Genomic DNA, 17,646 nt, shown 5'->3' with positions numbered 1-17,646 from the left:
TGGAAGGTGGGTGAAAGGTACAGGTCCTGGGCAATGGGAAAAGGCATGAGGTAGTGCAGGTTGTGGAGAAGGTGGTACCTGCCTTGGTAGATGGACCGTGTTGGGTAGTACATAGTCACCTGAAATCATTATGACAAGGGAGTGAGTGGTGGCTCAGGGTCCCATCCTCCACGAATCAATCAGAGGTTTTCTAATTAAATAACCAAACAGACCTCATGAAGGGACTGGCTGGCATAGATGGTGTTCCAGTCCCTGGGTTCAGAGACCAGAGCAGGCAACAGTGAGCGACCTGTAAGGTGCACAGCTGTGGGGCTACCTGGAAGGCTGTAGGAAGGATAAGGAATGGAGAACCAGTCTAGGATGGTGGGAGTGATGTCTGTTCGAAAAAAAAAAAAATGGCACAAGTAAAGAAAGGGTGAAAAATGACAGGGAACAATGAGAAGAAAGCAACAATTAGATTCCACAGGCACATTGTGCTGACTAGAATTATAAAAGTATGTAAAAAAAAAAGATCAGGTACAAAAAGAAAGTTTGAAATGCAGGTTCATTGATACTTAGCTAAATTAATTTCATTGTGTTTGTACTGGATATTTTATTAAATTCACCTAATTTAAGTTTACTTTCAAAATGTCACATACAATTGAATGCCATTTCTATGAAACACTACCAATACTTCATTTGAAATCCCTGAGAATAAACATTCCATCAGAATTGCAGTGTTATGTTAATGCAGTAAAATGATTAGTGACTAATGCTAGCCTTTGATTCTTACCAAGGAGACTGACGTAGGCCTGGCTGACGTCCCCCCACCGCGTCCTGTGCTCTGGAGAAGACATGAGCATTGGTTCGCTGATTCCAGGATAATACAGGTTGGTTTTGGCATTAGGAAAGGGGATGCCGTTATCAGAGCTGTAGATTACCAGGGTATCATTTTCATGACCAGCGTTCTGCAGCTCCTGGAGAACTAATCCAATTCCTGCAAAGAAATTTTGACATCTTGAATATGTAGCAAATACTTCTGTAATCGACTTATGATATTAAACCCGCACACATTAAATTATCTGTACTATATTTATATTATAGTTAGAAAACTAAATTAGTGGTTTATAAAGTAGCACTTATTCTTAAAACCCCAATCTTAAAAAAAAGAGAGAAAATTCCAGTAACCACACACAGACAAAAGATGTCATTGTTTCTGCCTCTTTGCTACTGTATAGATTAGGGGTCGCCAAAGTGGTGCTGGAGGGCACCTGTCAGCCCCCATGGTCTACCTAAGGTACCGCCGGGGTATGTCCTAAACATAAAACTAGTCAACAAAAGGGTGCAAAATTCTACTGTTGCTGTTAAATCAGCTCCACTTGCAATGAAAATCAAATGTGTGCAATGACGATGGTAAGAAGAGTGTCTACTATAGTTATTATTACATTGTTCAGGAAGTCGGTATCAAACAAGTAGCTCTTTGTATTTCTCAAGTACCCCTGAAGTAGCTCTCAGTTCCAAACAGGTTGGTGACCCCTTGTATAGATACTATAACTCTACTCTTAAAATGTTCTTTCTTGTAAGTCATTGTTCTGTTATTTCCACAAATGAAAACACTTTTACAAGCTTCAATTATAGATTAGCTTTATAGACGAATGTCTTACATAAACATTGAACATATGTTGAGAATTGGAGTAGACAGTTTAACATTATACTGGAAGTTTTTACATATTTCATTGTCTGTTGTTCTTGTCTTATTTAATGTTGTGTACTTCATATTTCCTTGGGTGCTGATTTAACATGCTTTCGGTATAACTGAAGTCATTTTTGGATCTTTCTGTTGTCATTATTTAAATATTTCAGGTAAACCATATTATGAATGTCACTTGAGAGAAGAAACATACCAGAATTTTACTTTATGGTACAAGTGATATTGTTGAGTTTTTGTTCATGTTGTTACGCACCCTGATCCAGTCTGCTGATGGAGGTGTACTGTGCAGCCAGGTCAGCTCTAGCTGCAGGCGTGTCTGGAACAAAAGCAGGAACCTGTAGTATTGAAGAAACAGCATAAGGGGGACATAAATAAATGTATGGGAGTAACAATATGATAATGTGACTTCTATATTCTAAACTCAGAAAAAAAAAAGATTGCTTTAGCTTTTAGCCTTTGGCCACACTCCATCCACTCAATCAAAAAGACACAAAGAAGCAAAGAACAGCAGCTCAAGCAGAGGGCGAGGTCCAACACTGGTCCCAGGTTCCTCGGTGACAACTTAAATCATTTGCTGAGCAGCTTACCCCTGTGTTCAACTCACTTCACTGTCCCTTCCTTCTTCAAAAAGTCCACCATTATCCCTGCCCCCAAGTAGACCAGCCCTGCTTGCCGTAATGACTACTGTCCTGGTGCACTTACCTCCATGGTAATCAGGTGCTTTAAGAGGTTAATCAAGGACTTCATCTACGTTTCATTCCCCTTTGACTCCCTTCTGTTCGCCTATGGTACAAATAGTGATGATGCCATCAACGACGTCCACCACTCCATCCTCACACACCTGGACAGCTGGTAAGGACACTGTGTGATTGCGGTTTGTTGAAATTAAGTACCATGGTACCTGAAAGAACCTAGACACCAAGGTCTGGGGGTGAACGCCTCACTCTGCTCCTGGGTCCAGAGCTTTTTGACTGACACCACAAGTGGTGAGAATAGGAAACTGCATCGAGTTTTGATTCTTCTCTTTTCCCATGAGTTGAAAAGCCACACAATCACTCCACTCCTGGCTTCTCTACACTGACTTCCAGTAAAATCTAGGTTAGACTCTAAAGACCTCCTCCTCACATATAAAGCCCTATCAACCTACGATCAACAATCACTTCGCTCACAAAATGCAGGCCTACTTACAGTTCCCAAAAAAGGCAGATAATTCAACTACCAGGTACACTGCTGTTATATTATACAATTATAATGCTGTGTTGCGCATATTTCTGTTCACATGAATATCTTGTTTTGTTTTTTTATATTTTAAAATCAATCTGTTTTATTCTAGTTGTTTGCACAACTGAGCCGGTGTACATGTACAGCTGCAGGTGACAATAGAAATTGTTGTTTTGATATGACCAACGTTGTTACTGACCTTTACTTGTTCTGGTGTATAATACTTTGGTGTCCAGTCAGATATTCTTCCCATTCCCATTTCACCATTCCCAAACTTCTCACAGAAAGGGCCATATTGTAAGGGGTCACATCTGTGAGGGTCATGGAAGGCAACATAGAGAAAAAATGCTTTTTCTTCATTTTCATTTCCTTCACTGACTCCTTCATCCTTTCCTATCATTTGCCTTTGCTCAACGGCGGCCTCTTTGTAGGTCTGGAAAAACTTTCTAACCAAAAGCTTCATCAGAGTAATGTTTCTCCCGACTTGTAAGAGATTGTTGTTCTCCTCAGTGTAAGCAAAATCAAAAGGGTAGACATCTGTGGGACCAACATGCTTCTTCCCAACTATACCTGCAGGAATGACAGTTCAAATGCAAAAGTGTTTGTTTATGTGTGAGAACTGACATTAACTTAATGACAGGATTATAAGACAGGTACTCACCTGTGTGCACATTGGCCTTATTGAGGAGCAGTGGCAGACTACGTACATGGTCAAAGGAGTTAAAGTTATGGACACCGTTATGCAGCCCATACATGCCGTTCTGGTGCTTTGATTTAATACAGAAGAAAGAGCAAAACATTGTTGTCTAAGAATGAATGCAATGAATGAAGAGAAATCAAAGCATATGTACATGTATATTATTGCGTTACCTGAGGCAGGCCAGTGAGGATGGTGGACCTGCTGGGCGAGCAGCTGCTAACAGATGTGAAGGCATTGTTAAACACCAGGCTGCGCAGAGCCAGAGACTGTAGGTTGGGGGTGTGGACAACAGAGTTGTTGTACACCTCTGTCTCAAAACCTGCATCATCACCTTAAAGAAAGGACATGATGTGTATGAACATCTATATGAACTGTCCTTGATAAACAAAGGTGTAAGCAGACAGCAAATGAATAAGAAACAGGAAAGAAACCACTTTAGACAACATCTTCCAATCAGGGCTGCCAAGTCAAGCTTTGAGTGCGGATCAGAATGTTTTCGGGTGTATTTGAACAATTTAAACAAAATCTACATCTAAGCTGTACTACAATCAGAACAATTTAAACAAAATCTACATCTAATTTAATCAACATGTTGATTGTAGTACAGCTAGTGATCCAACTGCCTTAAGAATTAAGCAGCCCCAGGTTGGCTGCTTTCTTTTAGGGATTGCCACAGACCTTGACCTTTTTGGTGTCAATGCTCTGCAGGCTTGGCAGGGTAGATCTGATGGTAATATGACAAATACAAAGTGCCTAAATGTAAAATTCCAGATATATAGTTAATGTAATGATGTTGATAATTATATCAACAAAGACTACAGCGTTCAATACCTAATTTTTCAAGTCTCAGAAGGTATAGTGCTATGTAAAAAATAAAATAAAATTCTTGTAGAGCTGGAAAAAAAACCCTGGAGAAGACAGATGAAGAAGACTAACAAAACACAAGTTCTTAAAACAAACTCTAAAATTGTCACATGAAATTACAGTACAGTTGGTAAAGTATTTAGGCTAAAACGCTATGCTTTTATACTACATGTGAGTTGTATAATCATAGTAATACATATGAACTTAAATTTAAAACAAAAAGATGTGGACCTATAGAAACAAACGTTTTAAACAAAACGTAATGTCAAGTAAGTATCTAGTAAAGGTTTAATCCTGTGTGAATGTTGTTCAGTTTCTCACACAAAATTAGTGTAGTGTCTGTGTGAATAGAGACCTAAAACTTACCAATAATTAGGAGTACATTTCTTGTCTTTGCCGCCTCGGTGTAACACGTGACCAAAGAAAGACAAAGTAACTCCAGATACATACTGCTGGTGGTCACGATAAAGCAGCTTACTGTCTGTAGAGGGTTTTTTTTTTTTCATTAACAAAGTATCAAAACATATCCCTCATGACACTCGTGTAGAGGTCTGGAAGTACCTGCCGAAACTAGTTCTGCAAGTAAAATGACTTCCTCAAACAAGCGGTGAAGCGATCACATGACAATTACGAGTTGTTGAAAAAACAACCCAAAATCTTGGCAAACACTACTGCATGTACATCACATAAACACTGAATTATAATTTAACTTAAATAGAACAGAAAGTAAATAACAGAACAAATCACGTTGCCGAGGCAGTAAAAAGAACACGCCGAAAAGTTTCTGAGAGATATGACCTTAAAATACGAAATAGGCATAAATGTGACCAATAGGTTAAATCTTACCCTTTCGATTGAAGCAATTACCTGGATAACGTAGGAACAGTTAAAAAGAAAAGCTAACACTTGGTTTTAGATATCACCAAATAATTTTAAAAAACGATATAGACTTATACCCAACCCAACAGTGAATCACGTATTTTGAACAAACATATTGTCAACAAGGCCATGGCAAGATTAGAATAAATACTTTTTCAATAGTTAAAGATGCATTTACACGGTTTGGTCGCGCTGTGACCGGAAACACCAACAAAACTTAGGATACCTGTTCTCTACCAAAGACAAATTCATGTAAATATTCCCTGGAAAGAGAGAGCCATCTAGTGGCCAGTTAAAGTAGGCTCTTCTTTCGTTTGATTTACTTCAACTGTTTTGTTTCCAAACACTAAACAAATATTTCTGGATTTATTATAACGAGAGAAAAGATTACTCTTTGGAATGACAAAATATGTATTAACAAATAATTTACAAGAAATACATGTAGTAATATGGAATACAATCAAAGGACTTAAAATGATGTATTTGAGCAGATAGGTTCAATTATCCTTAGACTTCATCAAAGTTCATTGTAAAGTGGTCTGCAGTGAGGCTCTAATTTGTCCTCGAGGACATAGTCTGGTCCACAGACCCAGGGGTCTCCTGTTTCCCACTGCCATTTCTGCAGGGACAGCTGGAGGGTCTTCAACAAGTCACTGTAGGATGGGTCTGACACCAAATTCCTCAACTCCAGTGGGTCTGCCCTGTGAGGATATATTTAAGATGGTCAAAGTTTAATACAAAAATATTCCACTGCAGGGCAAGCCCAGGATTTCAGAGATAACTCACAAGTCACACCATTTAACTCGTATTTATGCTGTTGACGTCAGAGGACAGTGAATCACGACAGCCCCATCTCTAACAGGTTTTCTTCTAGAATTAGACATGCACCAAATGCATTTTTTTGACTGATTCTGATTTGTAGGGAGATGCAACTTGCTGATACCAATTCTGATCTCCATCATTGACAGCATATACAAAAGACTGTTCTTTAGTGCAAAATGAGTTATTGACTTATTAACAAACTTTCCAAACTGCTCAACATTAACTGTCCCTCTCATCTCCTCATTTGCGATGATCATTTCTACGTAAAATATAAATGCTTTCACTATCAGTGAATCTGGAAACTTTCCCACAAACTGTATTCAGTCACAGGTTCACGATTTCAGGAACAATTGTGTCTTAAAGTGTCCACCAGCACTTTAAGACACCCATACTGTCTTAAAGTGCTGTCCCCCATATGCAATAAGGGAGTGGAAGTGAATTATTGTCATCAATGCACAGCAGCACACAATGAAATCTGTTCGCTGCTTCTGACGCATCACTGTAGTGACACCTGGTGGCTGGTGTATTCGAAATTTAGATCTGTGGCCTGGTAGTTAAAGATGCAGACTTGAGTCTGTAAGGTTGCCACTGGTGCCACTGAGGTACTGAGCATGGCATCATCCCCACACACTGCACCAAGGCACTTAGTTTGAGCTGCCCTCTGCTCACTATGGTGATGGGTTAAAGGCAGGTGTGCCGTGGTGTTTTGTGCATCAGTGACAATAATACACTTGCACTTAGTGGAGTTAATACCACAAAACTGCATATTTGGACACAGAACAGTTTCATCCAATCACATTGCATGTAAGAAAAATAACTTGTCATAACTGGGTTTCTATCCTTAGAGTGAATAGACACAAGCTGACCCAGATGAGCAGCTCTGACCAACCTGCAGTCATACAGCTCCCAACGCTCCCTGTAGTAATACTGTTTCAGACTTTTGAACCAGTGCGTTGGCTGTCCTAGCCTGGTACGGTTTAGCAGGTCCTGGAAGGTGGGTGACACATACAGATCCTGATCAATAGGGAAAGGCATGCGGAAATTTAGGTTGTGGAGAAGGTGGTACACCCCCTGGTGGATAGAGCGGATTGGGTAGTACATAGTCACCTGAAAAAAATCAACAGTAAAGAATGTCAAGCCTCTTTATTTCAGCTTTTAGCAATCACTGTCAATAGCACTCTAATGTTTACAGACCTCATGAAGGGACTGGCTGGCATAGATGGTGTTCCAGTCCCTGGGTTCAGAGACCAGAGCAGGCAACAGTGAGCGACCTGTAAGGTGCACAGCTGTGGGGCTACCTGGAAGGCTGTAGGAAGGATAAGGAATGGAGAACCAGTCTAGGACGGTGGGAGTGATGTCTTCCCAAAGCAAAAGAAAGATAAAAAGAAAGGGTAAAACTCAACAAAAGGATTAACTTCCAACAGGTTTCTGTTCTACATATCAACATCAGTAACATAAGTTGAAAACCAATCATCTGCCTCCATCTCACACCACCATCAATCTCTATGTCCTCTTCCAACAGAGCCACATAATTTCTCTGGAGTTTTCCTTGTTTGTTCTAGTTAGACGACTCAATCTCCAACATCTTTAGTCCAATAAATCCAGTATATCTCCTCAACAAACGTCCAAACTTTCTCAACCTAACCTCTTAAACTTTACGAACAGCTCAACGTTAACTAACCCTCTGATCTCCTCATTTATGATCCCATAACTATAAACTTCTAAGTAAAATGTAAATGAGTCATGCAATGTAGTTATTCTTTCTTTTCTCACCCAAGAGACTGACGTAGGACTGGCTGATGTCTCCCCATCGATCCCTGTGCTCAGGAGAAGACACCAGCATTGGTTCTGCTGTTCCAGAGACGTACAGGTTGGTTCTGCCGTTTGGAAAGGGGACGCCATTATCAGAGCTGTAGATAACCAGAGTATCATTTTCATAACCAGCATCCTGGAGCTCCTGGAGAACTAATCCAATACCTGCAAAGAAGGTTTAGTTTTTACAACTTGTGATATTAATGCTGCCTCTCTGCACTCTCAAATCCAACTTGCACTGTTTTGTCTACCATTAATAGGTATATAAATGGCAATCAATGTCTATGAACCAACTTTTTAAAAATATTTAGTGTTCATGCTATGATCACATTCACAAACTTGGCCTTCTATAGATACATTTTATAAATATACGATTACCTATTTTGCTATTAATTTTATAATTTTGTGAAGCATTTTAAACAGATGTAAAGTGTAGTCTATAAAAATGAATATTAATATTTCTATTTAAACATCCAACTAGTGTGTTTCTGAAAGTGATGTTTCACACCCTGATCCAGCCTGCTGACTGTGGTGTACTGTGCAGCCAGGTCAGCTCGAGCTTCAGGTGTGTCTGGAACAAAAGCAGGAACCTAAAGCAGAAGACAAAAAATATTGCCATGTTTAACTGTTGTTCTGAGTGTGTTTAAAAAACCCTAAGACATACACAATCACTCTCTGTAAAAGAGAGGGGCTTATATGCATATGTATTTACTAGTATCCTGATGACACCAGACTTCAAAGGTCCTGTAAATCATCGAACCGTATCATATATATGTAATATGTTTTTCTCATGGTAGATCACATGTTCATAGAGAAGAGCTGTACGGTTATATATATTATTCTGAAATTTCATTTACCGTTACTTGGTCTGGGCTGTAATACTCTGGTGTCCAGTCCGGTATTCTCCCCATTCCCATTTCACCATTACCAAACTTCTCACAGAAGGCTCCATACTGAGGTTGTGAATGTCCACATCGGTGGAGGTCATGGAAGGCAACGTAAAGAAAAAATGGCCTCTCATCCCCTGTGTTACCATCACTGTTTTCCTGATTCTTTCCTTTTTTTAGCCTGTGTTCAACAGCTGCCTCTTTGTGGGTTTGAAAGAACTTGCGGACCAGGATTTTAATTTTGGTGATGTTCCTTCCAACTTGGAGAACAGAGTTGTTCTCTTCGGTGTATGCAAAGTCAAAAGGGTATACAAATTCCGGACCGACGTGCTTCTTCCCAATTATTCCTGCAGGAATGACATTAAACAGGAGACAATTTAATTGAAAGAATATCCACATGTTTGTGGGTGAGAAGAATTTTGTTACTGACCAGTGTGTATATTAGCCTGGCTCAGCAGCAGCGGCAGACTTTGAACGCCATCAAATGAGTTGAAGTGATGAACCCCTTGATGAAGGCCATACATGCCATTTTGATGCTATAAAAAGGTTTTTAATAAATCACATACTCATACATCACTTAGTGATATGTCAGTAGTTTGAGTTGGAAAAATAAATATCTCAAGTTTTGGAAATAAGGTGATTGTAGTAAATTTTGAAAAATCTGAAATAATAATAATAGTAATAATACTACAACAACTACTACTAATAATAATAATAAATACAATGTTAATTGTGTTCATCAAAGCAATTTATTAATATTTTTAACTCTTGCTAAGAACAAAAATGCAATTTGTACAAAAAAGGCATACAGTAGGGACCAAGAATTTGTGTGAATGTAGGCTAAGAGACATGAATGATTCAGGCTAATGGAGCTATAAACATACAGTACAGTCTACCAACATTTCAAAGAGCACATTATGTTCAGTCATGTTATTATGAATATGGATTAATGCATAAAACAAATGATGTAACGGGTAACAGCTGTAGGCAACATGTGTTACCTGGGGTAGGCCTGTGAGGATGGTGGACCTGCTGGGAGAGCAGCTGCTAACGGATGTGAAGGCATTGCTGAACACCAGGCTGCGCCGTGATAGAGAGAGCAGGTTGGGGGTGTGGACAACAGAGTTGTTATACACCTCTGTTTCAAAGCCTGCATCGTCAGCTAGAGAAGTGAAAACACACACAAGAGATACTTTTCATAAGAGACAATCCATTTTTTGATACCTTCTCTCTGCTCACATCTGCAGTTGGTAACAGGCCACCATCAACAGAACGTCACAGGAGCTAAATTCCAGCTTTTTGTTCATCCACGGACAATGTCCTTTTATAACACTGTGCTTTGTTAGTAACCACTGCACTAAACACAGTTTAAAAGGTTTTACAATTTATGACACAGATACAGATAAATACAATTTGAAACAACCTTCTAAGGGAGCTAAATCATTTAAGAGTCAGATATTGATCACGTACATTGAATTAGAACCTTTCTCTCAGAAAAACAATGGAAGTTTGTTTTTAATCTCCCAATGTAGGGAGATATGCATTTATTATGACTNNNNGAAATATGCATTTATTATGCCTAAAAATATTCATATAAAATATTCATATTTAGTACAACAGATTATAGAAGCTTATTAAGAAGGAAAGGTTGGGATGGGTTAATAAGATTCTAAACCATGTCATGGTAAAGGTATTTATATACATTTTCTGATTAAGTGAAGAAGACTGTTTTTATTTTATAAAAGATCGTAGTGCATATAAAGCTTGAATCTTGTCTGTTAGCTTTGGTCATTGGTCTGCCATACACAATCAAGTGTAGCTAGAGCTAGGACCGCACAACAGAATGCAACTTCTGGCTGTTAATTAAAGGTTCCGTTGATTAAAAGGGTTTTCGATCATTCAAAAAAATGTCAGCGTATTATAATTTAAGTTCGCAGTTGTGACTCTTCCACATGTGAAAACTCACCTATGATCAGGAGAACATTTCTTGTCTTTGCATTTACGGCGTAACAGGTTACAAAAAGACAGAATAACTTTGCGTTCATCGTGATGGTGACGTTTACATCTCAGGGCATGTTTACTTTTCGAATTAAAAACAGAAATGCGACATTTGAACAAAACAATGAAATTTGGTTCTAAAAAAATCTTATATGAGGACGCCTGTTTTACACAATTTCGAACACAAGCTACAGAGTCGCAGGATGATGACGACTGCGTCGACACGCCATAACAAAATCACGTGACCGCTTGTAAAGAATTCCCACGAATCCCGAAGCATACAGGTTAATGATTTGAATCTTCGTAGTGAGTTACGAGTCGGGTTGACTATAGTAAACGTGATATTACGACAATACAACAAACTCATTTTCAGTTGTTATAATATTCAGATTTAAACCATGGGACTAAGTTTCACTTACAATTTTATATTGAATATTATTCTGGAGTCTGTCTGTCTGTTCAAAAAAACCTCAGCAGTTTTGTATAACTGGAGTCACATGATGTGCTTTTCTTCCTCTTGTAAGCAGAATGTGTTGTGGTTTGAACATGATGTTTTTCAAATGCCTATTTTAATCAACGTACACCCATACAGAATACATAATAAAGAAAATTCCAGATGCATGTGAAAATACAAACAATAAATCTGGGGGGGGGGGAGTATAACATTCCATTTTAGGAAAAGATCAGAATGATACTTTTATAGCAATTCAGTTGGGGTTATGGAATTCCGAGCATAAAAAATAGTGCAGGCGTCTCCGGTGTTTGTCAGGTCAATGCCATTTAAACCGATAGAAGTGAAACATGGGCACCCTACTGCATTGTGCTATGCTGTGTTTTATAATGAAACGTAGCTAACGCCACCTTGTTATTTTTGCGCGAATGCTAAACTGTCTAAAAACGGGGCGTAAATACATTTTCGCCGTAAACGTCCAAAAGTAACTATAAGTATCTTAACACAAGTTAACTTATGGTGTAAAGCGTGTAATATAGCATTATTACTGCTGAATAACAACTATTCTTGCGTTTCAGCAGACGGCTCGTGCTGACGAAGCTGCCTGTCTAGCTACAGCACGGGGAGAAAATGTCGGTGTTAAACAACTTTCTCTATTTATTTATTACAGCATAGCTTTATGTGCTAACTGAACTGAAGTATGTAATTGAGGCTTTAGTTTGCGACAAAGACTACTCTCTAAATAAACGTCATGGGCTTTATTTGACTCTTCAGAGTAAAGGCATCATGGGGGTAGTACAAAGTACCTATTGTGTGTTACCAGCGTCATATTTGGACTGGTCGGTTGGTTCGAAATACATTTACCAACATTCTGCCCACAAAAACGTATTTAAGCGGACGATCTCCATATACCGACAGACTTTTTTCAGCAGCGCTAATAAGCAAACAGCGCTCCCCACCAGGACTTCTGAAAAAACAAGCGCTGACTGGTCACATGACATTACACTGCTCACACGTAAAGAGCAAAATCAGACAGTGGAAGTGGTTTCGATGTACTAACCATAGTCGGATGAAAGGTCCCTGAGGAATCAGTGCAGAGTGGGGGATCACACTCACACACAGGTTATGTACATGCAGTTTTTTTATTGTCCAGTCATTATATGTCGTTGTCCTCATACGTCCTGGTCTACTTCCATTGTGTTTCTTATCTAACCAGTTCAGTCTGTTTGACCTGTTAAAGTAGTTTATGTTTGACTCCGCTGTTTCTCTTCGTCTCTGTTGATTATCTGTTCATATTCCACATTTCTCTTCCCTTTTTCTGCTCTTTGTCTGTTCTGTTTTGTCTTAGTTCTCCAAACATTTTTGCTAAATTGATTTCATTGTTTCTTTTCCGTGTCTTCCATGTGTTGTAGACCTAACCCTCTTCAGCTCATGTTGTAAATCCTGTTCAAAAAAGGTGTTATTTCTGTAATTGTTTGTTTCTTTCTTAGTTCACACAAACCAGAGGAGTTAGTGGGAATATTTTTTGTGTGTGTTTATGGCTGTTATGTGATAGGTGGTGGTCTCTGTGTTTTAATTACATCACTGGTCAAAGGAGTCAACAGTCAGCGTGTTTGGGTTTGGCTAAGAGACCACAAACCTTACACTGTATAAATTGTGTAGAATAGCACCCATTCAAGCTTTATTCTAGAAAAGCACAAATGCAAAGCAGCTTGTGTGGGTAAAGTTTGTTTTCTTGATTGTTATTAACTAAGTGTTACCACCAGTAAAAATCAGACTTCCCATTCAGATGTCTTGATAGGTAGAGCTCACTTGTTAAATCTAATTGCGTGACTGGTTGTAAACTCTCATTTTTACCCTAACAGAACAATGGAACGACCCCCACGGAGACGGCTGACAGCCATGTGTTGCCCGTCCCTCGACACCTTGAAGACCTGGCTGCCCATTCTTTCCTGGCTGCCCAGGTACAAGCTGAAGTGGCTTCAGATGGACTTGCTTGCTGGAGCTACTGTTGGGTTGACCGCAGTACCACAGGTACTGGCTTACGCTGAAGTAGCAGGCCTCCCATTAGAGGTAAGTCCCTTTAAATTTTGTGGTTGTTCAGTTTATAAAGTACATTTTCATTTTGTGTGCAAGTCTTAATATATGATGCAAATAGCTTCTTAGCTAGTTTAGCATCATTGTTCACCAAGCTCTCATGTAGAAGTACCATCTGTGGGATTGTTATTTTCACCATCACTCGTAATTTAAATATGTTTAGTAAATCACAATGTATATAGGCTGACCCGTGTTCATTTCAGATATGTATACATAGTTGGGATCAACTATGTAGTTGAAAGCTGTAAAAGTATTTGTTAGGGAACCAAAGTTTATGTTCAAGCTGGGAGTCAATTTAAATGTGCGTTAGTCGTACAGTAGTTGAAGCAGGATTTAAACCATTGACTTTCTTTTCTTAGTACGGTCTTTACTCAGCCTTCATGGGAGGATTCATCTACACCCTCCTAGGAACTTCCAAGGATGTTACACTTGGTCCAACAGCCATCATGTCTCTTTTGTGTTTCTCTGTGGTGGGGGGGCAGCCACATAGAGCTGTACTTCTCAGCCTTCTCTGTGGAATCATCCAGGCATTAATGGCATTACTCCGATTAGGTAAGGCCTGGGCTGCTGTGGTCACACGAAAACCAGGCGATAGTTTCTAATATGAACTTTTTGATAAAGAAAATTTGTAGAAGGTTGTTGAAACAGACTATTTCAATGCAGTTTCTCTGCATGAAATGTATGGCTCCCAACATTTCTTTGACGTTTGAATCTTTTTTTTGCAGGTTTTCTTTTAGACTTTATCTCTTCTCCGGTAATAAAAGGCTTCACTTGTGCAGCTGCAATAACAATTGGGTTTGGACAAATCAAGGTGAGCAGGGACACGTATTATTATTATTTTATTGCTAATAACAATAATAATAATTTTTAATTATTATTTTTATTATTATTGTGAGTAAAAATGTTTACCTTTTGAGTAATACTAAATTAGGTATATTTTCATTTCTACTTTCACTTAACAATATAACAATTTTAGTAGTATGGTTCTGATTTACCACAGTTTATATTCATACATGCCTTGGCAGAATTAAGGTCCAGTAAAGGGAGATTCTGTCGTCAGTGTCAGTTTCCTCCATATGCTGTAATGTTGGAAATGTACAGGCGAGTGGGGAATGTGCGTTGCTGATGACAGTTCTTTTTTCTCTGTAGAATATTTTGGGTCTGAAGGATCTTCCTCCGCAGTTTTTCCTGGAGGTTTATTACACCTTTAAGAAAATCCCAGAGGCCCGGATTGGTGATGTCATCCTGGGTCTGATTTGTCTCTCTCTGCTGGTGATGTTAATGTTAATGAAGAAGACTCTGGACTCAGAAGCTGTGCATTCCAACTCCACGTTCTCGAGGAAACTAGTGTGGGTCGTTGCTACAAGTCAGTACATGTTCCTTTCTACTCAAACGATACATGATGTTTTTATTTGTTTGTCTGTTTGATTTACTTCTTTCCATTTGTTCTGTTGTTCTTCTACCGTCAGTGCGTAATGCTCTCGTGGTCATAGCTGCTTCTCTAGTAGCATTTTCATGGGAAGCCTTTGGACATGATGTTTTCACGATTACCGGAAAAACAGTACAGGGGCTTCCACCCTTCAGGCCTCCACCCACCTGGGACAACACCACCAATGGCACAATCGTCCCCTTTGGAGAAATTGTCGAGGTGAAGAAAAAATAATTTGTGTGTAAAAATAGAGGCTAATTTGTGTAACACTGAATAACCCCGCCTTCGTCTTTATGTTTAGGGCTTTGGAGACGGACTTGCTGTTATCCCCCTTATGGGTCTTCTGGAGAGTATTGCCATTGCAAAAGCTTTTGGTTAGTGGGTTAAATGACAATAATGATGCTGGACATGGACACCGACACATTCTTTATCCAGAGAGTCTAAAGAGTGTGTCAGTGAACTAATAGTTGGTTCTAAAATTCCTCAGCCAGTCAGAACGACTACAGGATCGATGTGAACCAGGAGCTGCTGGCAATTGGTGTGACCAACATTATGGGCTCATTTGTATCAGGATACCCTGTCACTGGCAGTTTTGGAAGGTGTGTGTGAGTGTGTGGGTGTGCTGGTTGAGGGAGGATGTATTGTATTTCCAATATTTCCACAGTCCATTTAATTATTGTTGCTCTAACACACAGTCGCTACATGTGTTTTGCACACACAGCAGGGAAAAAGCTTTTGTTTTTAGTTTAAATGATTGTGTCAATGCCCAGCATGATTGTCAAATCATAATTCATCTTGATTAATTAGAATCACAGTTAATCCTGATTAATGGTGATTGATCTATAGCTTCCCTGTGATTATTCAGATAGAAAAAAATGTTTCGCAGTCCTTAAACATATATATAAATTATATTCATTACGCAGAACAGCTGTGAACTCACAGACAGGTGTCTGCACCCCAGCTGGAGGGATCGTCACAAGTGAGTCAACTTTTAATGTGTTCTTGACTATGTAAATGCTGCTGCTGAGGCAACCTGGAAAATTGATGTGGTTTTTTATGTGTATTTCTGCTAACATTTATTCTCCATGTATACGTTTACAGGTGTCATTATATTGCTCTCTCTGGCATTTCTCATGCCAGCCTTCTATTACATTCCCAAAGCGTCTCTGGCAGCTGTAATCATTTGTGCAGTCGCTCCCATGGTGGATTACACCTCTGTGACTAAGATGTGGCGGATACACAGTAAGTGTTTGCTCAGTGTTGAAGTGTTTCTTAGGTTGGGACAGTTTGTTTATCTGTAGTCTTGTGATTTCTACAGAAGTGGACATACTACCTTTCGTTGTAACCTTCCTGATGAGTTTTTGGCAGGTACAGTACGGCATCATTGGAGGAGTAGCTGTGTCTGGAGCCCTCCTGCTGTACAGCACAGCCAGACCTAAGATAACGGTACAGAAACATTTGAATAGTTTTGAAAACAAGCAATTTGAACATTATCTGTAGTATTTGTGAGTAGCCCTAGTACTGTAATATTACTGTGTGTCTATCGCATACAGGTTTCTGATTATGGTTCACTGGTGATGCAGTTCAGCAGTGGACTGAGTTTCCCTGCCACAGCGTACCTCAGCCACATGGTACACAGTAATGCTCTGAGGGGTGAGGACTTGATCTGGTGATTTGTATTTGTTTATTTACTCCCTTGTACTTATTCTTATTTATACTTACTCCTTCCTTTTGTCATCCTCCGTTCAGCATCTCCTCCACGCTCATTGGTGCTGGACTGCTGTCACATCAGCACCATAGATTACTCAGTCATCAGCGAGTTCAGGGACATGATCAGACAGTTCAAACGGCATAATGTGGTTTTGATTTTTTCTAATTTGCAGGTAATGGCAATGTCCGAGTTGGTTACTTTTTTATTAATTCAGATTTGTAGGAATAGTTACACCTCAATGCTTAATAAGCAAGTTGAGTTATTTCTTATTATAACAGTGTTGTTCTTTCCTCAGCCATCTGTTCTGGAGATTCTCCTCAAAGCTGATCTGGAGGATATGAAGTACACAGAAGATGTGGAGGAGGCTCTGCAGCAGTTAGAATCAGGAAATGTCCTAGACGATTGATAACGTAAACTAGTCTTCATTTTTCTTTGGTATGTGTTTGGTATGGGCATTACATGACTTGAAAAGGTAACAAGTGACATTTCTGATCAGGAATTGTTCAAATGTAATTGCACTCAACAGAAGCTAGCCAGGCTACGGTCTGCTAAGACTCAGGAAGGTAATATGAATTTTTTTTAAAAATACTGCATAAAAAAAAATAAGGCAAAAAACAGCCAGGGACCAAATCTGAATGTATCGTCAGAGATGTTAGTTCTGTCCATTTTTTCAGAATCCACTTGTCTGTCCAAAGAAATTTTAGTTTCTAGTTTAGTTTTAATCTTTGATTTTATACTGCAGGGCATTTGTGGATTTACTTTGTTTGGTTACATTTAGTGAGTGGGAAAAGCTTTTTTTAAATACTGCAATGTTGCAAGTGAGAACGGGACTGTTTACCAATTTACATACCTTCTGTCAGGTGAAGGTGTATTATGTCATCTGTATATAAATAACTTAAAACACTGATTCAATAAAACATGTGTTAAACTCAAGGCCTGTGGGGCAAATGTGAAAAAATATCCACATTTAGGGGAAAATGTACAATATTTGTAACTTGAATAGAAACAATTGCAGAACCATTTATTGACACATTATGGATTAGTTACAACCTTTTTATTAAATAACAAATATAATCTAGATTTTA

General features: G+C 39.0%; 3 protein-coding genes across 8 annotated transcripts in view; 1 reads left to right on the top strand and 2 right to left on the bottom strand.

The window, feature by feature from the left end:
- Positions 1-5,624, bottom strand: part of LOC103383953 (N-sulphoglucosamine sulphohydrolase-like) — a 6,431-nt gene extending 807 nt beyond the window's left edge. Inside the window, exons 1-9 of one of the 5 annotated variants that reach the window (XM_008317299.3) lie at positions 5,581-5,613; positions 4,842-4,956; positions 3,782-3,942; positions 3,573-3,678; positions 3,111-3,481; positions 1,944-2,025; positions 773-976; positions 213-376; positions 1-119 (exon numbers count right to left, since the gene is read on the bottom strand). The exon at positions 1-119 is cut by the window's left edge and continues 102 nt beyond it. In XM_008317299.3, the coding sequence (XP_008315521.1) occupies positions 1-119; positions 213-376; positions 773-976; positions 1,944-2,025; positions 3,111-3,481; positions 3,573-3,678; positions 3,782-3,942; positions 4,842-4,923 (1,289 nt within the window). In that variant the 5' untranslated portion in view covers positions 4,924-4,956; positions 5,581-5,613. Of the gene's footprint in view, positions 377-772; positions 977-1,943; positions 2,026-3,110; positions 3,482-3,572; positions 3,679-3,781; positions 3,943-4,841; positions 4,957-5,321; positions 5,463-5,505 lie in introns of those variants that run through there. The other 4 variants (XM_017035158.2, XM_008317298.3, XM_008317297.3 and 1 more) reach the window with 4 other exon arrangements.
- A 130-nt stretch (positions 5,625-5,754) lies between these two features.
- Positions 5,755-11,111, bottom strand: sgsh (N-sulfoglucosamine sulfohydrolase (sulfamidase)). 2 transcript variants are annotated; one of them, XM_025058815.1, is made up of 9 exons: positions 10,842-11,111; positions 9,877-10,037; positions 9,306-9,411; positions 8,846-9,222; positions 8,497-8,578; positions 7,950-8,153; positions 7,371-7,534; positions 7,066-7,163; positions 5,755-6,055 (listed from the first exon to the last, which is right to left on the bottom strand). In XM_025058815.1, the coding sequence occupies exons 1-9, from the start codon at positions 10,918-10,920 to the stop codon at positions 5,872-5,874; spliced, it is 1,455 nt and encodes a 484-aa protein (XP_024914583.1). In that variant the 5' UTR covers positions 10,921-11,111; the 3' UTR covers positions 5,755-5,871. The 2 variants fall into 2 exon arrangements, with proteins under 2 accessions (XP_024914583.1, XP_008315517.1); XM_008317295.3 differs by having other exon boundaries at positions 7,066-7,283; positions 10,842-11,107.
- Positions 11,112-11,550: 439 nt separating this feature from the next.
- On the top strand, positions 11,551-17,494 carry slc26a11 (solute carrier family 26 member 11). The gene is made up of 14 exons (XM_008317293.3): positions 11,551-12,446; positions 13,190-13,397; positions 13,781-13,973; positions 14,147-14,232; positions 14,571-14,787; positions 14,891-15,069; positions 15,152-15,224; positions 15,338-15,449; positions 15,774-15,829; positions 15,952-16,092; positions 16,169-16,296; positions 16,404-16,503; positions 16,600-16,733; positions 16,857-17,494. The coding sequence occupies exons 2-14, from the start codon at positions 13,194-13,196 to the stop codon at positions 16,965-16,967; spliced, it is 1,734 nt and encodes a 577-aa protein (XP_008315515.1). The 5' UTR covers positions 11,551-12,446; positions 13,190-13,193; the 3' UTR covers positions 16,968-17,494.
- Positions 17,495-17,646: the final 152 nt, after the last annotated feature.

This window comes from Cynoglossus semilaevis, chromosome 9, assembly GCF_000523025.1.
Source record: "Cynoglossus semilaevis isolate Cse_v1.0 chromosome 9, Cse_v1.0, whole genome shotgun sequence".
In the NCBI taxonomy this organism is placed as follows: Eukaryota; Metazoa; Chordata; class Actinopteri; order Pleuronectiformes; family Cynoglossidae; genus Cynoglossus; species Cynoglossus semilaevis.
This window is presented reverse-complemented; position numbering and strand designations above follow the sequence as displayed.